Source organism: Perca flavescens, chromosome 8 (assembly GCF_004354835.1).
Source record: "Perca flavescens isolate YP-PL-M2 chromosome 8, PFLA_1.0, whole genome shotgun sequence".
In the NCBI taxonomy this organism is placed as follows: domain Eukaryota; kingdom Metazoa; phylum Chordata; class Actinopteri; order Perciformes; family Percidae; genus Perca; species Perca flavescens.
The window spans coordinates 6439555-6464994 of record NC_041338.1 but is presented as its reverse complement, the minus strand read 5'-3'; the positions used below and the strand labels follow the sequence as shown (position 1 = coordinate 6464994).

Genomic DNA, 25440 nt, shown 5'->3' with positions numbered 1-25440 from the left:
TTAAAAAGGTGTAGCTACTTTACAGTTGATTATTACCTGATATTTAATCCGCTACAAACGAGTAGCGGAGCAGCTAGTAACGTTACGAGACAGAGAGCCAGCCGTCAAGAGTCAAATTAACTTCATGCTTCATCCGCACAAAGCACACTTCTATCGCCACGGTGACAGCTTTATTCGCTCGTTTTCTGTGAACGATGTGGGGACGGAGTAACGTTAAAGCGTAGTTAGCATGCTAACGTTAGCTAACTAACACCGGCTGCCTGGCTTGCTGGTTCCGCCGTGCTTTCTTGCTGTATCGCTTACAGAGAAGGAGCTGAACAGTGGGCTGGGTCTAACGTCAGCGGTCCGCTCTCCCGCTGCTGCTGGGTCTAACGTTAGTTAATGTATTTGTTTCAAATCGGTAAAGTAAAATCTGTAACATAAACGGAATGAGTGGCACATAATAACGATATAATGCTTCATCCACACAAAGCACATTGCTATCGCCACGAGTGACTTCTGTTTTCAGCTTGTTTTCTGTGAACGATGTGGCGAGGAGGTAACGTTAAGGTGGAGTTAGCAAGCTAACACCGGCTAGCTCGCCGTGCTTTCATGCTGCTTCGCTTTCGGAGAATGCGCTGAACAGCGGGCTGGGTCTAACGTTAGCGGCCCGCCGACCCGCTGCCCGGGATTGTGGGGTAAAATATGTATTTGTTTCAATTCTGTAACATTGACGAAATGAGTGGCATTTTGTTTTGTTTGAGTTTTAACTTGTCCAGTGGGGCAAGTAAATTTCTCTTCCACTTGTCCTACAAAAAATCCACTTGTCCCGGACAAGCTGACAAGCCTTAATGTCGAGCCCTGGTATTACTACGCATGTCATGGATTCCGTAAGTGTAAAGATGTAAAATCAAATATCCAACACCAAACAGCTTTACTGCCTTACAGAAGCATCCAGTGCGGTTACCCACTTGTCTCAAACTCTGCGGACTAGTCATCCTACCTACACCTCTCCATTTGTCTTACTGCTGTACAGCAGTGCTTCAAACCAATTTGACTGTTCTTTGGGGGAGTTTAGACACCGGCAACTGCAGGCATTTGGATTTCATTTGGAGCATCTGGACTCTTAAGGGGGTATATACCATCTTTCTATGCTACTATACTGTATGAGGTCATTCCTCATACAGTATAGTAGCATAGAAAGATGGAACATGTTAGTATCCTACCTGGCTGTCTCTTTATGGTCTGAGCCTACCATGTGCAACATGACTATTATTGTCCCAGCAACAAGTCAGAGCTCTGCAGACTTTCTAAGTCATATATATATATATATATATATATATATATATATATATATATATATATATATATATATATATATATATATATATATATATATATATATATAAAAAAAGAACCACCAGACACTAAAGTGAATTCAGATGTGGTGTGTGGAGCTGCTGTTTCCTATCGTGCTGAGCAGTTGCCTTGGTAACAGGTTTGTGGTTAAGTATGGGATGGCCTGTGAAGCAGAGAAAAGGAGAGGGTAGAGAGGAGGACAGTAAAAATGATGGGCAATGTGTGTTCCGGGGGAGGGGGGGGGGACAAAGGAAGCATGGAGGGAGGAAGAGATGACAAACAGGGAAGGGGGGGGGATGAGACAGCAAAGTTTAGAATCATGCAGGGTAAGTACATCAGAAGTGGACAGAAAGAGCTTTAAAAAAAAGTAACAGGAACATTGAAAAAATAAATGAGGATGGGTTAAGAGGACACTGGAGGAGGATTGAAAATGTGCAAATAAGCAAAGAGTGGACACAGCAGTGTGGGTGTGGAGATAAAAAGGGAGGGAAGGACAGGAGGATAAAAGGAGATGTTTCACAAGTCAGGTCTTTTCTGAGCAGTATGGGGTTTGGGGTGGGATGACTGTGCATAGTCAGCCCCCCCCCCCCCTTACTCCGCTACCTGGCATAGTTCATCCTTTTTATAGCCCTACCCACAGACAGATGCAGCACACTGAGACCCAGAACAGAGGGGAGAAAATGTGGAGAGAAGAGAGGATAGTATGTGTGGGAGGTGAAGACAACAAGAAGAGAATAAGGTGGTGAGACAGTGCAGCAATATGTACACAGACAGTACAACAGCTGGGAAATTAACACCCACCAGCAGAATCCTGCCAAAGCTTTAGTGATGGCGCCTCAATGTGCCTGACCTGGTGGCTGATTTAACAATTTGTAGGTGTTGAATAAAAAAAAAAAATAATTCTGCTGGAGTCTGGGAACATCATAGGTGTTTCAGGATCTTTGTGGTTAATGCAGCATTCAAGTCCTACTTTTTTCTTTTGACCTCTTTTTGATGATTCGATGTTGACTACTTCTATGATTAGCACGGTACCATTAAAAACATTTTTTTTGTTGACATCTTCGACCACTCCCAGAACATTTTTGGTTGGCGAATACCAAATGGGATGCTTTTATCTACGTCATAACTACTTGCATAAGCTTCCCTTTTACGTTTAGCTTGGTAGCTGGCAGCACTGCCAGCAGGCAGACCACTTCTGTAAGTGCATCTGTTAGGGTAAAGCCTCTCTGCACGCACACATGCCAACTGCAGAGGTTAAAAAACTGGACCTAATGAGAGACAGTATTAGCTAGCTGTAACTGTGTCTGCCGGCTTGTAAACACATCTGCTGTGGTGGAGATAATGCCTTAGCAGCTATTTATAGAACTTCTTAGCTAGCTAGCATGCTAGCAGCAGCCCTGAGAGCAGTGGGACCAAATTAGCCCAGGACATTCAGCTAGGCCGAGGCCAGGGTCACAGTCCGCTAGCATGCAAGATTGAAAGAACTAACACGGAGTAGCTTCGTACAGGCAGTCACTAACTAGACAAATGCAGTTTGAAGACCATGCAATTCACCCTTAAAATGCTTCACATTGGGGCGATTTTTATACTTTTTGTCATCTCTTTAAGTGGTCATCTCTTTGAGCTGCAGTTGCCTTAGTCTCTTTGCATGGCTCCCTCTTCTATCGTCTCTTGCTCTATTCTTTCCATGTCTTCTCCGTCTCCTCCGCTTCATCTCTTTCCACTTAATAACTTAGTAAATTTTTTTTAATAATAATAATAATAATAATAATAATAATAATAATAATAATAATAATAAGTAAACTTCTCTTAGGGCGGTCAACCTCTGAAAACAGCATCAGATTGCTGAGGTTTGTAATAGGCTACTCTGGGAATTTATTTTGTTTTAATCCAGATTTGTGTGCTGAATCCCCGTTTCCGGCATGCCATTTTGTAACATGGGCTAACAAGGCGCAGCACCGTACATTTTACAATTAGAGCAGGTCATTTCAGTTTTTGAATTGGTCTGAAACTTGTCTTTCGACTGCGGCTTCTTAGTAACATTAGGGTTACCGGTCTGATAAATGTTTTAGACAAACTGCTATTTGCACTTTGTCTTTCAACTTCCAGTAATTTCCTTGAATGGGTTCCACACGTGGATGTATACGTTTTACCCAGGAGGTCCATTCATTAGGGGTGGGAATCACCAGAGGCCTCACGATACGATATCATCCCGATACTTATGTCCCGATACGATATTATTGCGATTTTAAAGATATTGTAATATTCTGCGATATATTGCAATATTTTACCTTTTTTACAACTTCAGATTTTTCCCCAATTTCAAATGATGTCCTGAAAGGACAATTTTGTCAACATCTGTTGTATCTAAAAATATACATTTCTCTGTTTGTTCATCACACTTCAGTTTTATTGGTTCAAAATGTGATTGTCAAGCAGACAAACTGACCAACACATGTCATAAAAGATCGATACTTGGCGTCTGTGTATCGATACAGTATTGCCACGAAAAATATTGCGATACTATGATGTATCGATTTTTTCCCCCACCCCTACCATTCATGTTTTCATGCAGTGCTTCCGGGAAGTCGTCCCACATTCCGCACATGACGCCGCACTGATGCAGTTGTTGGCTGAATGTTATGAGACAATGCAGTTATTTGTGCTGGAATGTCCCGCATTATAAGTGCTGGATTTGCAGGGATTGAGAAATTACGTGCAATCCAGCACTGAAATTCAGGCCCAGAGTAATCCTGAATATTTCTAAATGTATGGTATTTATATAAAAATAACTACAACTGACCCATCGCATGCACTTAAATGTGTCGTATGTCCATATGCTAGGAAAATAATTTAAATCCTTTTGCTAAAACTGGCCAGCGGTGTGTGTCTGTGTAAAACACTGCAATGCCGTCTTCATGAAATGTGCGACCGCTCGAGATGACAAGTGTGAGTGGACCTCAGAGAGAAATGTGGCAATCTGCCAAGCTGGACTGGCTGGATCCAAAAAAGAAAAAAAATACTTAAATTGTAACAAAAAGATACATTCCCTCTTTAAATTGGTGAAAGTAGCCTAGAAAACAATACATGGTTTACAGTTAATACAACTTGAAAAAAAACTGCTGCTCAGTCAGCAGAATTCCTGTATGGCTAAACACACTTCACTGAAATAGAACACCACTGGACCTCAACCGGGAGGCCAGGAAAGGGGGGGGGTAAGTGTTGTAGTCTCTCAGAGTTGAGAAACATTTGAGCTGCCACACCCAGTCCTTGTAAGAGTGAATTAATGTATTGTTTTAATGTACAGTAACTCAACTATGAGGGTTTCATCTCTTTAGAGGTTATATTGATATCAACTTAAAATTTGATTTGAAAAAGCCAGCTCAGTTGCGATTGATGTGATTAACACGTCGCTCCCGATTGGCTGAGCTATGGACACACTTTTGGGATTTGGGCACACCACCAACAGCAGAACCGGTGATAGTATAATGGCTGTAAGAACAATATAAACAAGTTCCATTCACATAAACATAGTATCACTTTTTCAGTTGGCACACTGGGAGCTAAGAAGTGACCCTAACAATAAAATGGATAGAAAGATTGTCATGGTAACAACGCGCATCAGTGTGGCCGTAAACACGCAGCTCGGGAGACATCCTCTGGAGCAGTGGGGAGTAAAGAGGAGGACAGTTAGACCCAGCGGCAGCGGGTCAGCAGACTGCAATAGAACGATAAAAAGGGAAAGGAGTGAACATAAACTATTCTGTGACTGTTAACGCAGCATCTTCTAACAAAAAGGCAAATTGGGAAGGCTGGTAGCAGACAGAAACATGTTGCACACCTCTCAGTGTTGGAGAAAGCGTAAATGGTGCTACATGTTGCCCAAATGGAGCAAACGTTTGTTGCAAATACAACAGAAAAGGCTGCTGGAACCATTTTTCATCAAATACAACGGTAGATGGCCAGGGGAGACAGATGAAAAGGGTGGGAAAGACAGCAACAGAAACAAATACCAACCTTCGTCCATAAGATTTCCAAATAAGGCTTTCGTCTTCTCTTGAAATGTTGGGACCTCTGAAAAAGAGAAAAAAACAAAAAAGAAAACCGAAGGTAAACAACATGACTTTGTGGACACAGCTAGAAAGTACTGTGTGAGAATCATACCAACTAATCACGCCACAACAGTACACCTGCAATAACCATGAAGTAACAGCGAGTAAAATACTCTGGTCAGCGAATGAAGAGGTTAGTTTACCACAGAGTGATGGCCTGGTTCTGTCGTTTCTGACAGCGGGTATTACACATGCCCCAAGTCAGTTCACATATGAAGCAGATCTGATTTACACAATGACACAGTCTAATGTTTATGCTAACCATCTCTGCTGTGCCAACAGGCTGTAAGAGACCAGTAAAAAAGGCATTACCCATCTTGTGCACTTCCATAGACTATGCAAAGCTCATTCAAGGCATTTAAGGCACTTACTGCGCTGCTAATGCAATGTACATTAGACTAGACTTTTGAAAGCATTCCTAATGTGCTGTCTCGGTTGGCTCCACACTGATTTCCCATATTTCACACAGCAGATAAAGCTCCACCCGTGAGTTAAACTTTGTGGCTCCTACAGTATGCGGCTGATGCATCACTTTCCAGAAGTGATCGAACAGCTGGCTGAACGCCGTTTCCTACGCTGATATTAATGAGATTTTAACTAACTCACTATCAGAACTAAGGTTATAAAAAAAAAAATTATCTCTAGAATCTTGGCCCTACTGTGCATTTTCAGATGTTTCTGGTGGAGCAGCAAGCCTGCCTGCTGAGCCCCGTAAATAAGCACGAGTAACGAGTGAATTTTAATCCTTTAAATCCTTAAATACAAAACTAGTTTGCCGTCTTTCCCATGGATCTGACACTTGATGGGCTATGCTTCTTTCGGACTTCTGTAAATTGAATAATTAGCCGCTGTAATATCGGCGATACAAAAATAGTAGCCCAACCCTAGTTCATATGCTCACTTTTGACCACATAGCTGCAATCATCCCAAAAATATATCATCCAGTCCTTAGTGTATTGTATATCGGTCATTTAAATATAAACTTTACAAAGTATTGTTATTTAGCTATGTTTTAGCAAAATACCCATCACCACTTTAGCAGCCACTGAAACCATAGCAACATAGTATACCAGCTGCAGAGAAGCCGTTCTCCACTGAAACAGTAATAAACAGTCATTATTTTACGTGAATAATACGCCTACACTGCTTCAGCAACCGTGACCGAGCCCTGAAATACCTGTAATGGGATAAGAGATCACTTCTGAAGTGGTAAACACAATCATGATACTTCTAAATTCACTATCTGGCCCTGGTTTCAAATGCACACATAGTCCACAGTATTAAGATCACCTGTTACAAGGTTTTGACATTTTGGACACAATTAAAAACACAACGTGTCAGTGTGTACACTATAAACAGAAAGAGATCACCAGCTTCCTCTCTCCACTTGCAACACTTTCTTAAAAACAACACAGCAGGCAAACCTAGCAGACAGAAAGTATATTTTCTAAACAGCGTGTACCTGCATGTCATCTTTAGTCAATTTGTTGTTGGAAAAACGGCAAAGACAACCGGGCATTCCTTTAAGAAGCACTGTGACATTCCCTCAGTCGTTAAGAGTCACAGAAATGGTCAAATCATGTGACCGAGGCAGTGATGCAAGCAAGGTGGAGCCAATGTAAACAATACACAATTTATAAGCTATGCTTGTTTAACATAATGACAGGGCATCCTCATAGAAAGACGTAGAGAGTTTCCGATTTAGGAATGCTAAAAAGGCATCTTTGCCATGTAGGCCTAGATGGATTAATCCAACTTCAGTAGATTATTCAATAATTTATGCACCACAAATGGCAAACCAATGCTTGCCAACACATGCCAAGCGTGTTGCACTCCGACTGTATATTAAATGGACAGAGCATGTGTAACGTCACCCATTGGTTTGTGGAGATCTGCTATGAGTCGCCGAGTTTGCCGTTACGGGCGCAGCCGTCTTGGTCGCGGATGTGATGATTTTTAGACAAGAGGGAGGAGCTGCTTACACTCTATACACACTTTCACTGGCAATCCCATCATAGCCACGCCCTGAAACACCCCCTGCTTTATCGCCGATTTTAAAATCAACGAGACCATAATTAAAAAAATTATTCTGTGTTGCAGAAGATTTTAAACCACCGATTGAGACCATCAACTCTTCATGATAATATTTACTGAGGTAACAAATCAAGTGAGAAGTGGGTCACTTTCTCATAGACTACAGAAACCAAACTCCTTTTGCAACCGCACATTTCGTCCCCTGCTGGAATTCAGATAGAATGCAGCTTTAAGGCACTTCCGCATTTGCAGCACTTTGCCGAACCGGATGCTTTGTCCATTAAAATTATACAGTCTAGGGTTGCACTGGGAAGGCAGAAAGTCCAGCTCTATTGTTTCATTGGTTATCAACACTGTCTAAGCTAAAAAAATAAATAAAAAATTCTTCCAGTGGTTCAAGCTGCATTATAACGTAGAGTGCGTTTTTAAGAAGAAACACCTTTGCTTTATCTATGTTAAATCCAATAAAAAACTGGCTTCAAGCAGTTTTAGTGCAATATCTTTACTAGGGAAGGACAAGTTAACGCGTTCTCATTAATTAATTAACACAGACAATTATTTTATCGCGCATTAACGCAGTTTTTATTATTTCTTTTATTATTCTAAAAGTCTGTGCTGACTGCTGCTGCGCTTACAGGACCGGAAAAGAAAAGAATTGGCGGATAAACAAACCAACAAACATGGAGAAGGGTACGGAACTTTTGCATGGCTATTTTCATTTTAAAGTTCTTCCAGACGGCGCAGTCGGCAGAACCAAAGTCATTTGTAACCACTGCAAAGTTGAATTTTGTTCATCACCGGAGTACTTCCAGTCTGAAATATCACCTAAATGCAATACACACCGTTGATGCCAGCAAATCATTCAACGAAACAAACAGTGGCGCAAGGCTTCGGCAGACTACGTTAGATGCAGCGTGTGGGAGAAGTATAGATTAACAAAGGCAAGAGAAGCTAACAAATGCCATAGCGAAGTGGATAGTTACAGACTGCAGGCCCATTAGTGTCGTGGAGGCCGTCGGTCTGAGAAACATTCTGAAAAACGCAACAAATGACGGCAGGTATGAGATTCCCTCAAGACGCACCATCACAAGTAGAATACACAAGTTGTATGAAAAAGGAGAGGACCGCAAAAGCGACACCTTTACAACGTGTTACTCTCATTGGGGACCATAATTACCTCGGAGTTGCAGTGCATTATATCGATGAACAGTGGGCGCTGCATTCACATGCTCTGACTGGAATGAAAACAGAGGAGACATTATGCTGAAACGTTGGTGCTTCACTTCACTCTAACAGGGACATTTGGTACTGAACAGACTCGTTATGCTACTCCCTGATAAAAAAAAAAAAAAAAAAAAAAAAAAAAAATGTTTAAATGTTATGATTGTGGCTCAGGATTTTGTGGGCAGTTTTATTTTATATATAACAAACAGGATAACAATGCCTTGGCAGTGGCAATAAGGTTTAATTTTGTATTTGCTTTGATTTTGCTTTCTTTAAGTTGAGATTTACACAAAATATTTTATTTAACTGCTACTGTATAAACAAGATGCTGACGTTAAGAGTTTGCAGAACAAATGTTATGGCACAACATTTAAAATAAAATTGCGCTATACACTACTTTTGAATTCATTATTGGGTTTTGCGTATAACAATGAGATTATCTGCGCGCAGAAACTTGAGTGATGTGCTTTACGTCACTGTTGAGAAAGAACAACATCAGCGTTCAGCTTTGCAAAATCTGTTTTTTTATTATCGTTCAAGGTAAAATGTGCAACTAATCATGATTTTAGGTCATATCGTGCAGCCATACTATTTACCTCATCAAAACAAATAGTGCGTGTGTTTTGAGTGCCGTGAGGTCTTCTGGCTAGCTCATCACTCATGCACAGTGCACAGCTGGGGGGGTGTCTATATTTTATATTGTGCATTTGATGAGTTTCTCCATTCTCAGCGGAGAGGGATGACCTAGCGTTGCAGTCTTTCAGTATATATGTATAGTAACAAAGTACAACTACTTCACTACTCTACTTAAGTATGTACTACAAGGCTGTATCTGTACTCTACTGGAGTATTATTTTTTTTCTCCTACTTCCACTTTTACTTAGTAAATATTTTCGATGAATAAAATACTTTTACTCCGATACATTTTTTATGTGCTGCATCGTTACACGTTACGGTTGTGAATCCCTCATGCTACAGAAGGCCGTGTAGGTTACAGTGTGTGTAGTTAAGGCTACGTTAGTTACGTACGATAATTATGTAAGTTACGTAAGAAATCCCAGAGATCGCGTCAGGTTTCTTTTTATTACGGCAGTCGCCAGTTCAGAAGTAAGAGACGATGCAAGTTTGTATTCTTTCTATTTAGCCATTGTTGCAGCAGATGAAGCTATTCCTGAGTTGTTTGAGTCTGCAGTGAGTAGTGAATGTACATCACACATATTACTAGCTAGTGTGTGATACGATTTTTGGGGCTTTAATTGTTACTGTGCCGGAGAGGATGTTCATTTTACTTGCACTGTGTGATAATTGTACATTTTATTTCAGTATTTGTTAATTTGTTATTTTTAATATAATAAATTGAATATTTGTTAATTCCCTTGGCTACAGCCTTAGGCTAAACATTTGAAATAATAAACAATATGATATTCAAACTTTTGAGTGCTTTCTTTAATAAATAACAATACTTGTACTTTTACTTTCAGTACTTGAGTAGTAGATTTTAAAATAAACTACTTGCAATACTTAAGTACAAAAAATGTTGAATACTTTAGTACTTTTACTTAAGCGTGGGGCTTAAAGAGCACTTCTACTCAAGTCACATTTTTGATAGAGCACTTGTACTTTAACTCAAGTATGGGTCTTTAGTACTTTATACATGTCTGGTTTACAGTGCATAAATTAGCCTAGCGGCTAGCGGGCTTTTCCTTTGCTCTTAGCTTAAAGGTGCAATATGTAATATTGTGTGTAATACTGGCAGCTAGCGGTTAAAATAGTTACTGCACTACCAATTCAAAATACTGGAGAGTCGTCTCCCCCGCCCCCTCCTGCCCAGACTCGAAGTTCACGGGGGTTGCCAGGCTGAGACCGCAGCATTCACAACAATGTAGCTGGACGCTTTTCTCACATAGCCAGACATTACTCCACAGCACAGCGGAGTAGCTAACGTTAGATGCTAATCTCACATAGCCAGACATTACTCCACAGCACAGCCGAGTAGCTAACGTTAGATGCTGGCTATATTGACAGTCATAAAAGCCCGTGCTCACGTGGAGCTCTGTAACCAACTAACAGACACACTTTTTTGGCTTAAAATTACAGTATGAACCGCTAAAAACACAACAACCTCACTGTTAAAAAATGCCCATCCCTAGTAGCTGTGATAAATTAGCGTCGAGCTAATGCTTACCGGTTCAGGAGAAAATAAGCCAACTCTGCGTCCTTTTGGGCTCTAAGCGGTCTCCATCTTTCAAATACATCTCCAATATTTACCAGGGGGTTGTTACGTCTCTGGTCACGCAACTGTTAGAAACATGCTGTTTTCTTTTTTTTTTTTATGTCATGTAGAATCTATCTCCGTTGATCCTGTTGGTTTGTTTGCTGCTTTCATGGCTGTACTAACGTTACAGCTGTAGCGCGCTGGGTTTACGTTTTTACAGGTATATCTGGCAACCCGGCCTGGCTGTCAAACTGGGCCGTTGATAACAACACACAGATCAAAACAAACAAATTCCGTCACGGAATGTAAATTTCAAAAAGAAAAATATTGAAATTAGCATTGTTGTCAGAAAAGATAGTATTTCAGTTTAACATGTTTCCTTAATATCTGATGAGGCATTGGTGTCATTTTTGGATTTATTACAGTACAAATATTACATATTGGACCTTTAATCCCGACAGAACACCATGGTGAATATCAGCCTGCGTGCACGTGTTTTCAGCCTAACATTGTTCAAACCGATCAGTTAATATTGGTAGCAAGGAGAGAAAGACAGCAAAAAAGTAGTAAAGACTTTACTTCAGAGCTAAAACTGGAACACTGCACTGCAACATGTGTCTTTCGATTTAATTGAAAAAGTATTTAACGATTTTTTTTATTCTACAGAAGGGGTCACCAATGTGGCGGACTCTGGTCAAAAACCGGACCGCGAGAGGCTTCCATTCAGCCCGAAGCCTCTCGACATAAGTGGGAAATATGTATAAATTATAGGGCTGTAAGAAGATGCGATATGAAACCAAAATCGCAACACTCAAATCCACGAACCTGTGTCGCGGTGTGAGAAGGCAGAATCGCGACACACCCCTTCTAACTCCCAGAGTTATCCTTCCCGTCCAGATCCAATGCTATCACATCTTTAAATTACTATTAGTCGTTTTGGTGCCTTATCCCCCTTTTGTCAGGTAAATTTAGCTAATCTTATGTTACCCACCAAGAATTAGCTTTCGTTTTAGACCAAGCATTAGCAACTTGTCAACCAGCACCTTTATAGTAGGCTAACCTTAAGCTGGATCGATCGATATTGAATTCAATCAATCTCAATAAATAAGGTCTCTGTTGTATTACTGTGTTGCAAAGTGGCATGTAATCAATGACAAAACGATGCCATGTGGCCAAAAAAAAAAAAAAAAAAAAAGTATCGCGGGTCAAAAATTGTTACAGCCCTAATAAATTATGCATATTTATCTAGTCATTAAAAGGAAATTTCAACAGGCTGAACGAGGCCAGCTCTGTAGACCTGTTTAGGTCCTGCAACCACCTGCGACTGTTTTGTTTCCGTTGCAACGAGTTCTGCGAGGCTGGCGTGCCCCGCGTGTGCCTCATTTGCACGGAATCTGTTGCGATGGTCAAAAGTGGAAATATTAAAAACGCCACTATGTGAAACTAGACGTTGAGGCAACTTACCCACAGTAGTCTGAGGTGAGGCTGTGGAAAATCAATGTGCTCAAAGCCTATATTTGAGCAATCTACACAAGTCCTGCCTCACTCTCTGCAACACGGGCATGCGTGTTCGCTGAGAATGCAGCGGATTTCAGGACAACATAAAAATCTATTTACCTATGGTGAAATGGTAAAAGGAGCGCATGTATTATTATTAGTGACAATGCCCAGCTTTTGGTATGTGAGATTTTATAATGCAGAGAGGGAATATTTTTGAGAGGACACCCTAGGTGTCACGGCTCTTACAACACATACCAAAGGGGAATTTGGGAAAATTGCCATATTTGGAATAATAGTGAATATTGGTGTGCATGTAAATGTACTCAGGTGTTGATTAATCGGTCATTTATTAGTCAATAAGTTGTTTGGTCTAACATGTCAAAATTGTGAAAAATTTGAGTCAAGTCCAAGATGACGTCCTCAAATGCCTCGTTTTGTCTACAACTCAAAAGATATTCAGTTTACGGTCATACAGGAGTGAAGAAACTAGAAAATATTCACAATTAAGAAGCTGGAATACATTTTTCCTTCTTAAAAAAAAAAATAAAAATGACAAACCGATTTATCAATTGTCAAAATAGTTGGTGAGTAATTCAATAGTTGACAACTAACCGCTCTAGTCACAAGTCACCAACCGGTGGGAAAACGTCCTCACCATGGCATCCCTAGCCTGCAGAAAGCGTCACATTGCCTTAGACAAAAAATAAATAAATATACACACAGTACAGGCCAAAAGTTTGGACACACCTCCTCATTCAATGAGTTTCCTTTATTTTCATAACTATTTACATTGTAGATTCTCACTGAAGGCATCAAAACTATGAATGGACACATGTGGAATTATGTACTTAACAAAAAACTGTGAAATAACTGAAAACATGTCATATTCTAGTTCCTTCAAAGTAGCCACCCTTTGCTCAGATTACTGCTTTGCACACTCTTGGCATTCTCTTGATGAGCTTCAAGAGGTAGTCACCAGTTTTCCAACAGTCTTGAAGGAGTTCTCAGAGATGCTTAGCACTTGTTGGCCCTTTTCCCTTCACTCTGCGGTCCAGCTCACCCCAAACCATCTCGATTGGGTTCAGGTCTGGTGACTGGAGGCCAGGTCATCTGGCGCAGCACTCCATCACTCTCCTTCTTGGTCAAATAACCCGTACACAGCCTGGAGGTGTGTTTGGGGCAATTGTCCTGTTGAAAAATAAATGATGGTCCAACTAAACACAAACCGGATGGGATGGCATGTCGCTGCAGGATGCTGTGGTAGCCATGCTGGTTCACTATGCCTTCAATTTGGAATAAATCCCCAACAGTGTCACCAGCAAAGCACCCCCACACCATCACACCTCCTCCTCCATGCTTCACGGGGGGAACCAGGCATGTAGAATCCATCCGTTCACCTTTTCTGAGTCGCACAAAGACACAGCGATTGGAACCAAATTTGGACTCAGACCAAAGCACAGATTTCCACTGGTCTAATGTCCATTCCTTGTGTTTCTTGGCCCAAACAAATCTCTTCTGCTTGTTGCCTCTCCTTAGCAGTGGTTTCCTAGCAGCTATTTGACCATGAAGGCCTGATTCGCACAGTCTCCTCTTAACAGTTGTTCTAGAGATGTGTCTGCTGCTAGAACTCTGTGTGGCATTCATCTGGTCTCTAATCGGAGCTGCTGTTAACTTGCGATTTCTGAGGCTGGTGACTCGGGTGAACTTATCCTCAGCAGCAGAGGTGACTCTTGGTCTTCCTTTCCTGGGGCGGTCATCATGTGAGCCAGTTTCGTTGTAGTGCTTGATGTTTTCTGTGACTGCACTTGGGGACACATTCAAAGTTTTTGCAATTTTACGGACTGACTGACCTTCATTTGTTAAAGTAATGATGGCCACTCGTTTCTCTTTACTTAGCTGATTGGTTCTTGCCATAATATGAATTCTAACAATTGTCCAATAGGGCTGTTGGCTGTGTATCAACCTGACTTCTGCAGAACACAACTGATGGTCCCAACCCCATTAATAAAAGGGAAAAAATTCCACTAATTAACCCTGACAAGGCACACCTGGGAAGTGAAAACCATTTCAGGTGACTACCTCATGAAGCTCATTGAGAACACCAAGGGTTTGTAGAGTTATCAAAAAAAGCAAAGGGTGGCTACTTTGAGGAATCTAAAATATAAGACATGTTTTCAGTTAATTCACACTTTTTTTGTTAAGTACATAATTCCATATGTGTTCATTCATAGTTTTGATGCCTTCAGTGAGAATCTACAATGTAAATAGTCATGAAAATAAAGAAAACTCATTGAATGAGGTGTGTCCAAACTTGACATACATACATGCATACATACATACATACATACATACATACGCCTTCAGCACTACACACAGATGAAGAATTGATACAAAAAAAAAGGCAAATGTTTCCTGAGACAGCAAATTCTACACTGAAGCCAAGGATAGTGAGAAATAAAACAGAAAAACACAAAGGGAGAGAAACCAATAGCAAGGAAGGAAGGGTAGCATACAACTGAGGGAAAAGATAAGCTACAGTAGAGAGGATATGGAAGAAGACCGATGAACTGAGCACAAGCAGAGGGGGAGAAAGAAAACAAGCTGGGCTTCTACACAAAAATGCCACTCTTTGTGCTCAACTCATAGCCCACTCCACACACACTTCTGTACTCAAGACACAAGCTATTCAACACATTCTGTCACAACACACACAACGTACACACTTTTGTTAGCCAAGCTCCCTGAACATAAAGTACCAATTTATCAACCTAACACAGAGCTACGGCCGGACTGTGCACAGGAATTTATGACATTTTACAACATCTTGGCTGCAGCTACGAGGACAGTTGCACATAACATATTAAGCTAATGAGGAGAAAAGGGTGTAATGTGTTTCCAGAAGTAAGTGCGCTTTCATGTGCACTATATTTTTTAAAAAGCTCATTCACCTTTAGTCCTGTGCATGCTCCTTGTGGCAACGCATGAGAAGAGTCGGTACAAGGAATTCCAGGGCGGAGCTTGCAGTGCTACGCTAGCTGGCTTTGGTTTCACTTGGACCAGAGACATAGGAGTAGAGCATTCACGCAGCCCGTCAACACCATAGTTCTCGGTCCTTTTCCATGGATACCACACTGTTGCCGCTGGCCAAAACTCACCACAAAAACAGAGGATCACATCTGTGTCCAGACAAGGGTAAATAGTAGCTCAATACCCGGAAAAATAATAGCCCATGAGGGGATTGGACCGGAGGACACCAGAGTGTCTATGTCCATGGAATTAAAAAAAAAGAAGTAATAAAGTCCAAAGTCCCTAAGTCACTGGAACACCAAGCAAAACTGGCATTCACCAGACCTGCCTATCCAGCCAAAACTGAATGCCAAAATAAAAAAAGAACACCACAGTGCTTTTGTTGCAGCACAGAGAAACTCACAGATTTGCTTTCTGTTAAAACTGAAAGCCTTGCACATTTAGGCAACAGTCTGTTAGCAGTTTGTCAGTGTGGTCAACCTGCCACTCCCTGGCTCCTCCCAATCAGCCACTAGGAACTAAATGCAACATGAGGGTTGAGCCAAGTCACTGCAGATTGTATTCAACACTGAATTATCATCCTGTTTAAAAAGTTCCACCGTTGGATTTCCTGGTGCCAGATCTTTAGGGACCGTTTGGCACGGCACCACTGCAGCTTTAAAAAGGTATATCCTCTTCCAAAACCATTTTCCAAACTTGCATGTTTGCAGTACAAAAGCACAATTCCCACAGAAAAAGAAGGGCTGAATTGTATAAAATAAAAACAAAAAATCTTGTATGGTTTACAAGAGGTGCTGGAAGAATAATCCTTTGCTGATTGGAAAACAAAGCCCTGCTCTCTCTTGCTTTCCCGGTGGAAGAGGAAAGGGTTGTAGCTCAAGAAAGGAAAAGGAGGGAAAGTCCCGAACAAAGTAACTCTCCCTCTGACTTTTTTTTTTTTTTTTTTTTTTTTGTTTAAGCCATGTTCTTTCTATCCCATGGAGTGTGGTAGGTGTCACTGCTGCTGGGTGTGTTTCTCTGCAAGACGGAGAGAAGCTAAGCCGGCATCCAATGTCAGTCCAAACAGAGCATGCTCACTCACACCCTTCCCCTCTCCCTAAACAAACACATAACCCCTTCTTCTCCACGACACATCATTTCTCTTTCACACAGACTAGGACTCGATTCTTACAAATTGTGTCTGCCACGCTACACTTCATCCTTCATGTCAGTATCACTCCATTTTCATCTCTCTGCCCCACACTTTCTTGCATGCTTCCCCTGCCCCGAGCCTGCATATTTTGCCTTCTCTTTTCCTCGATGGCCATTCTTGCTCTTGTTTCCCCCCCTCTGCCCCTTCCCACCGCCCGGCTCTGTGGTGTGCAAGTCTCAGATTTCAGCCTTGTCTGGCTGGGAGGCTGCACCACCAGCTGCCCTCATTGACACCATACCTCACTGCCTTTTCTTCTTTTCATTCTATCCTTCTATTGACTTCCCCTCTCAGTTTGCCACAATGTAATAGGAGTACGTATCACATTCAATAACTTCACACCGCTAATTTTGAAATATGTGTTAAAACTCTGGGAATGTGGTGTGTTACCACCGAGATCTGACATTGGCGAAATTACAGATTTGACCAAAAGCCACAATTTGCAGATCAAAACAATGGGACGCATTTCTCAGATCATCATCCCTCATGATGATGAAATTGTTAACCACCGTTAGCCCTTTAGCATTCGGCCCCCTGTTTTTCTAAGAGGGGTAGAAGAGGGACACAGGGAATGTTTAGGGGGAGAAGGCAGGTCAACAGTAGAAGTCACATAATTCCATTGAATTAGTCTCTTCTCTGAAGTGGCATACATCATCTGAAAACTGGGAAACTAAAGATCAACTTGAGATGCAGCGCAGTCCCTTGCACCGAACCAGTGTAACTAAAAACTTGACAGTTTAACTATTTTTACAGTTTTTTACAATTGCTTACACACTACAATTAAAACTTTCCCACAATTAGCAAAACCTTACACTCAAGGAGCAAAACGCTAGGCTAGATCTGCACAACTGTAAGCACATTGTCAGCTTCACACTTTTTTGCAAAACATTACACAGTGATTGCAAAACACTAAACACTCTTGTATGCATTTGACACAGAAATTTATCATGATGTCATTTCCTTGCAATTTCAAAGCAAAGGCTTTCAAATGAACACACATGAACCAATTGGTTAAACACAGCCACCAGGTATGCAAACACATGACTGCTAAATTGCAGACACACCAATCAGGTTTAAGCACTATATAAAATGCAGCAGGTAAGTTCACCTGCCTTCAACAAAAATGGAAGGAGTCAGAAGAAGAAGAATGAGAGTGAGAATCCACAGAGGAGGAAAAGGAGGTAGAGGAAGAGGCCCAGCCAGAGGTAGAGGCACACTAGTGGACCATGTTGTGAACCACGGATTGATGCTGAGGGAGACTGGACTAAGAGTCAGCCAAATCTTAGTAGATATACAGTGGCATCTGTCATAAGGACATTTCAACAAGGAAACAGGTTAAAGAAAATCTGTCTACAGTTACAGTAATCAGCTGCTCATTGGATGCACCATAATCAGCACTTTTGAAACCCATCCCTGTGACATGAGGATTGAGGGTCGAGAACGACGAGGAAGGGGGCCCATATTCACGCGATGGTTTACGATCTCCGGCCCCAGGCTCAGGTAGCCCTCATTGAGGCCCCAGGCTCAGGTACCCCTCACTGAGGCCATGGAGGACGCCTGTGACCAAATCTACGCTGCAGCTGCAAGGATGGATTCGACATTCAAGACAGTTCTTCCCACGTTGTCTTGCCAATGAGGATATCGCCTGTGATGTTGATGAAATTCTCTGGGCTGGATCCAGCTAGGCAAAGAGATAATGTCTAGTATTTTCTGTACTTTTTCAGATATTTTCTTTTTGTTTTGTCTGTTTTTTCTGTGATTGTAACCTGTACTGGATAGAATATTTTAGGTTTGTTGTTTGTGGAGCTAACAGTGTTATGCACACTACTGTCGTAGAATGAAAACTGGGACATGTTTTGTTGTTTATTCTCCATGTCGACTGATTTGGGTATATGGAGAGAAATACATTATATTTCCTCAGTCTGCAGCATTGGTCTTGTGTAGTGTTTGGTGAACTTATTGTAAATTTCTCTGTGTAATTAATTTACAGTACTCTAATCACTGAGAAGTGGAATAGCTAAAAGTGTTTTAGGTTAGCAACAGCAATGTGTATATGGTTCAAACTTAATTAAGTCAAATGAAAGGTGTGCTTTTCATATGGTAACAACATAGGTTCTTTATAAATTAGTGTATAGTTTTTGCAAGTGTGTTTCATTTTGCAAAGGTGCAAAGGTGTTTTGCTAATGGGGTGTGTGGTTGTGCTAATTGTGTGTAGTGTTTTGAAAACCCGGGCCCTGTTTTGAAAATTGTGCTTAAGCAATCCAAAAAAACTGTAGTACCCGAGAAATGACAAAGAAATTGATATTGCCCAAACTGCATGGGATTAGCCTAAAGTGGGCATGTCTGTAAAGGGGGCACTCATGGGTAACCCATGGAATAGGCTTGGGCGATCTCTAATATTTTCAAATCATCCAATCGTGGATAGGCGATCTGATGAACATGTAACTGGTCATAATGTATTAAAAAGGACATGCAGAGCAGCTTTCACTTTCATCAATGAAACTGGCAACACCGGCTCGGCTGTCCTGCCTCCTGCTCGACTTGCTGTGTTGCCAAGAGCTTCAGTAGCTCACTGCAGTTATTTTTGTCATATTCTTTATTACAGCGGTGGCTGGGTGACTGTGTCCGAAAGAAGCACAGCCCATTAGGGGCCCTATCTTGCACCCGGTGCGGCGCAAAGCCCGACGCAAGTGTCTTTGCTAGTTTAAGACAGACGTAGTTGTCAATTTCCAGGCCAGTGTCCACGTCATTAAAATAGCAAATGCGCCCATCCCATGGGCGTGCTGGTCTTACAGGGAGGTGTGTTCAGGTGCATTGTTGACACATTGCTATCTTGAGGCAGCGGAAAGTGATAGCGCCATTGAACAACAATGCAGCATTTCTTTGTTATTTTAACAGCGCATTAGTAAAATGCACACACACACACACACGTTTCTTGTCCTGAAAATCTCTCCTTCCTGCTTAGCAATTCCGCCATCATAATAGCAATGCCCAAAACACACCTATGATTAATTAAAGACCCTAAGTACAACCTTCTTGAACCATGTGCCTGGACCCTTTCTTTCCACCGTTAAACTAGCAAAAGTGGATTCGTACACGCCCTAAACGCACCTGCGCCAGGTGCTTCTTGCCGTGCGCTTAGATCGTTAAAATAGGGCCCCAGATATCAGGTGTGTGAAAAAGGGACGGCAAACTATTTGTAATTAACGTTAAGGATTTAAAATTCACTTGTGCTGATTAACGTGGCTCAGCGGGCGGACTTACCACTCCACCAGAAAATAAACAGCAGGGCGCAGATTCTAGATATTATAGTTCTGATATGCATAGGAAAACCCAATCGCTGATTGATCTAATCGCCAATGGGCACAAGCCTACTAAGGGTAGGATAGCGATATTTTCTGTGGCAATACTGTATCGACACACTACGATTCTTTTATATGTTGGTCAGTTGGTCTGCTTGACAATCCCATTTTGCAGCACTAAAATTATAGTGAGATGAGCAAACCGAAATGTATCTTTTTAGATAAAACAGAAACAATCAATTTTCCTTTGGGGACATAACTTGAAATTGGGAAAAGGGTAATACACTGCAATATATCGCAGAATATTGCAATATGTTTAAAAGCTCAATAATATCATATGGTGCCATAAGTATCGTGATGATATCGTATTGTGAGGGCTCTGGGGATTTCCACCCCTAAAGCCTACCATGGAACCCACTGTCCTTATATCTTGAGGGGAGGGGTCACAGGCCCGGCTACAGCCCCTGAAAAGTTTGGCCGGGCCCGCTGGCGGGCCGTCGGAGCGGCAAAGGGGATAACTTGTTACTTGAATCATTCTAGCTGTGAAAAATGTTCACCCCCCCCCCCACCGGCTCCTTTCTTTTACAGACTCACTCTCTTGCACACACTCTGGCTCCCTCCCCCTCCATAAACACACACACAAAACTGATCCAGCCAGGAAAAGAAGCCCTAAGTGAAACCAAAACATCACTGTGAGCCAGAATCTGTCTGTCAGCAGGAGATAAAGTGATAGCTAGCTTGGTGCATACAGAATGACTCTGGCCCCGTTCAAACGTAGCACTAAAATACATCTTGGGTGATTCAATCACAAACAGTCAAACAATTCATGGTCCACAACACCATCATCATAGGTGCCAATTTTGAAACCACCACACAGTTGCACTACCTCCCTTAAAAACGGCAAAGCAGTGAATTAAAGTCCTTCACTACCCTCCTAGAACTATGTAGCATTAAGTTGGGCTTGAATGTCAATCTCTGCCAATACATCATTATGGGGCTGCAACATGATTTTCATTAATGATGACATGGCCTGCAACATTTTTGATAAAAGGGAGGATCCAGATTTTTGTTTGATTCAGTTTATTTAAGTTGTCCCCACAAACATAGCAAGTGTGAGAGGAGTAGGGGCCAAAGTCATTCTACGTTTAATAATATCTGGTAGCACTAACATACATTTCCAGTGACATCGGTGCTTGGTACACATTAGAAAAGCTACAGGCTACGCATGTGTAACCGGGACCGAAGAACGGACACTCTTTGCGTCAACCCAGCCTGAACTCACAGATACAGCGCCTCATACGGATGTTACCCACTGATAACGCCTGCTTTCCGACCTGGACGGTTAACTTTACCGCTGATGAGCACGGCTCTCCCAATTTTCCCGCGTCCTGTCACTGTTCCAGTTGCTCATCCTCGTAGCAGAGAGAGTGTGGATGACTGTTCACTTGAGTTCAGTAGAGTAGACCGCTCTGCAGAGTCGTGTAATTGCGACTTCACCACATTCCAAAATATTATGAAGCGGCCTGCCGCCGTTATATGTATACAGCAGAAACACTGCAACGGCTAGTATCAACCGGTAAAAATTAGCCGTGTGACGAGACACCCAGCTCATGAGACGAGATGGGGTTTATCAGGTTGGGACGGGATTTTAAACACCATTTTATAAAAAGGTCCCATGGCATGAAAATGTCACTTTGAGGTTTTTTAACACTAATATGCATTCACCCAGTCTGCCTATGGTCCCCCAGTGGCTAGAAATGGTGATAGGTGTAAACCGAGCCCTGGGTATCCTGCTCTGCCTTTGAGAAAATGAAAGCTCAGATGGGCTGATCTGGAATCTTCTCCTTATGAGCTCATAAGGAGCAAAATTACCTCCCTTTTCTCTGCTTTGCCCGCCCAGAGAATGTGTCCCACCAATGAGAGAGACACATCATGGCTTTCAAATGAGCAAAGTGCCAGTTGGTCAAGGCCACACCCCCACCCTCTGTCCTCCTCAATAGCTACAGACACAGAAATGGCACATAGTAAGGAAAGCTCATTGTGGGACTGGCTCTAGTGGCTGTAATTCTGCACCAAGGCTGAATTTCGGGAAAGAGACTTCAGATACAGTATTAGGGGACCACTAAGGTCTATATTAAAGCATCCAAAGAGCACCATGTCATGGGACCTTTAAAGAAAACGTCAATGAAGAAATAAGACTGAAAAATGTGTCCTTTATTTAAATCGAAAGTCACAAAATCTAAAACTTCTCTCCAGTATAACTAACGGTTGCCATTACTTATTCCATATATGGTGCAGAGCTAGTCTCTTTACTCAGAAAACCAAGGTTACAACACAACAGAGCATTTTCTGGCAGTAGTTGAGACTAAACGTTTGGCACTTTTAATTTGTCATTTTACAGTAGACAGAAATAAAGCTTATTTCACTATGGTTTCACAGTGATTACGTTCTAAAGCACAAATAAATGACCAACAAACACTCAGATGATTTTGGGAAGACCGATGCTCTTTTCTCCTCCTCTGCATTTTATTTATTGCAGCAGTAAACAAGGAAGTAGGCTACTCTAGAATCGATTCATGACCAGTATTAGGACAAAGGGAGAACATTTCTCTTTGTTTAATATCATTAAAAGTAAAGTGATGCGACTCATTTTAAAAAAGGGACAGCACCACACTGAACTGCACGCTGCAGGTGTGTGTGTATATGAGAGAGAGAGAGAGAGAGAGAGAGAGAGAGAGAGAGAGAGCGAGAGCAGTGGCACTCTAATGTTGTGATTTAAAGGTAGCTTTTTTTCTTCCACATTCTTATCGTCGGTTAGCGGTTAAAGGGTGACTTATTAACATCCCTACAAATGACCAAAACATCCAAATATTATTTTAGGCTGCTCCTGGATTATGGAGCAACGACCAATGGGAAAGCTCCATTTAGACTTGTTCAATTTAAAGAGAAGACCGGAGGCACACTGCTGCACTCCCTCCGCTCTATTCTCTTCACTATCGTTACACTACAAAGAGAACCCGCTGTGACTGACACACACACACACACACACACACACACACACACACACACACACACACACACACACACACACACACACACACACACACACACACACACACACACACACACACACACACACACACACACACACACACACACACACACACACACACACACACACACACACACAATCTGGACCAAGCAGCAGTTCATCACCAGGGACACAAACACTTCAGAGTGAGAGACAAATTATTTACATCTTCAACACACTGGCAGTGCAAGTGTCTGAAGGTTCTGGTGCTAATAAAGCATTACTGAGTTGAAATTAAGGGAGTAAGAGAAACAAGACAAGTGAGATGTTCAAAGCTCGCCTTGGCGGGGAGGTTGCAAAACATGTTAGAATAGAGTAGGGCTGGGCGATATGGAGAAAATCACGATATTCTTGACCAAATACCTCGATATCGCGGCGATATTCTACAGTTGATAATTGGTGCTTTAACAAAATATGTTCAAAAACTTAGATTTTCGATAAATAATCATCAGTAGTGTGGACATAATGTCAAAGTGGGGAAAAAGGCAAACAATAGAACAGCTAGAACGGTCTGGTAAGTTCAGAAAAGTACATCACTTTACTATAATGCAGCCTTTAAAACCAGAAAAAAAAAAAAAAAAAAAAAAAACACTTGTGTCATATCACGATATCCAAAATCTAAGACGATATCTAGTGTCATATTACGATAGATACAATATCGATATATTGCCCAGCCCTAGGATAGAGTTGAGCACAAGCCCACATTTCCACATGAAATGACTGCTGCTGCTTTTACTTCCATGACAGTCCGGCTTGTACCAATAGTGTGTTCCATTTACCTCGGAAGCCGAAGCTGGGAATTTTCAATGTTCTCATTAGCTCTAGCCAGGTTAACCATTGTTAGCAATAACAGTTGATAACTAGGGATGTCCCAGTCATTGATTTTTTAAATATTGAATATCTGCATATACGCATATACAGAGTCCTGATCCGATACTTATTACTAGTTTCTCAGATAATGGAGCTGCACAGCGTTTTGTTTACAAAAATAACTATGTAAACAAAACTAAAAATGTCTTAAGCTTAATACATTTAACTTAGTGCAGCAAATTAGTCTTTTCTCTCTCTCTCTCAACACCAAAACAGTTCTCTTTAGGATCCCATCAAACCCCCAACCAAAGAAAAAAAGTCTCAAGTTCACCACTGCACAACGAAAACTTAATAGTCAATCTGTGATTTTCTTCTTGCGTTTACCGATGTCGGCTCAAGGGAATAAACAGCCTGTAAGCGGGTCTCCTGGTGGAATCACGGAAGAAGTGTGGAGAATTAGAGAAATCTGCTTCTATAAATAACCGATGACTAAGAAAGACTGACTTATTCCTCGCTGGCAAGCTACGAGACACTCTGACGGACACTGGCGATTGGATCTCGGTTGGTTTGAAAGTGCCGGCATCCAGGCAGTCTGGCGGTGCATCTGTGGCGCAGGGCGTGTGCGATTAAAGGCGGCGATCACTACGAGCAGATGTACGCAATTGGATTAAGGTTAATGGGGGTGAATGCAGATCCCGAGTTCCGAGCTTGGAAATCCAGAGGTCAGGGGGCGCGTTTCTGACTTTGACCTCGGAAAATCCAACTTCCCGAGTACAAATAGAACGCACTAAAATCCGATACGAGTCGCTAAAGCAGAAATAGGCTACGTTCACACCGCAAGTCTTAATGCCCGATTCTGATTTTTTGCTAAGATCCAATTTTTTGTTTGGCTGTTCACATGACCTTTTAAAATGTGGCCTATATCAGATTTAAGTGTGAACTGTTTGCGGTTTTGAACTGACCCGCATGCGCAAAAGAACAACAACGACATCAGACGCAGCACGCTGTTGTGCTAAAGTTAGGGAGGTTATGGAGGAAGTCAGCATTTTTATTTATTATTCAGCTTTTATTTTTTTTATTTTGTATTAAAATGTTTGTGTAATGGCAGCCATAACATTAATGCGCAAGTGCTGAGGAGGAGAAGACTTGAGAAGAGCGCGTTAAACTCCTTGGTCCGTGTTTACAGACGGGTGGGGGGGGCTTGCTGACATCACCTTTTTACGTGAGCCGATCCCCGCCCTGGCGATGCGACGCGCGTTTGGGTAACAATGAGGACAGTCTGCCCCGGTTAACAGCCGCACTGGAAGCAGGGGGCCCCGCCCCTCCCCGCGGGGAGAGTGGGCGCAGCGAGGGTTTTTGGAGGTAAAAGTCACATCAAATCCACCTTGGCTGTTCACACCGCGGTCGCATTGAAACAAATCTGATCTGGGTTGGATTCAAGACCACATGTGGAAGTGGCCTGAATCTGATCTGAAAAAAAATCTGATCTGGGCTAGATTTGAGTGTTCACACTACTTCTGAAGAAGCCTGACCTGGTTTTTTTTTTTAAATAATATATTTTTCAATGAAAATGCGAAGGATACAAAAACGATCATTCC

At 41.9% G+C, this 25440-nt stretch overlaps 1 protein-coding gene across 3 annotated transcripts in view; it reads right to left on the bottom strand.

The window, feature by feature from the left end:
• The window catches only part of siah1 (siah E3 ubiquitin protein ligase 1), a 36601-nt gene that overhangs the window by 5039 nt on the left and 6122 nt on the right, over positions 1-25440 (bottom strand). For 2 of the 3 annotated variants that reach the window (XM_028585503.1, XM_028585504.1), the window contains exons 2-3: positions 8662-8719; positions 5356-5412 (exon numbers count right to left, since the gene is read on the bottom strand). In XM_028585503.1, the coding sequence (XP_028441304.1) occupies positions 5356-5365 (10 nt within the window). In that variant the 5' untranslated portion in view covers positions 5366-5412; positions 8662-8719. The remainder of the gene's footprint in view (positions 1-5355; positions 5413-8661; positions 8720-25440) is intronic. The other variant, XM_028585502.1, reaches the window with a different exon arrangement.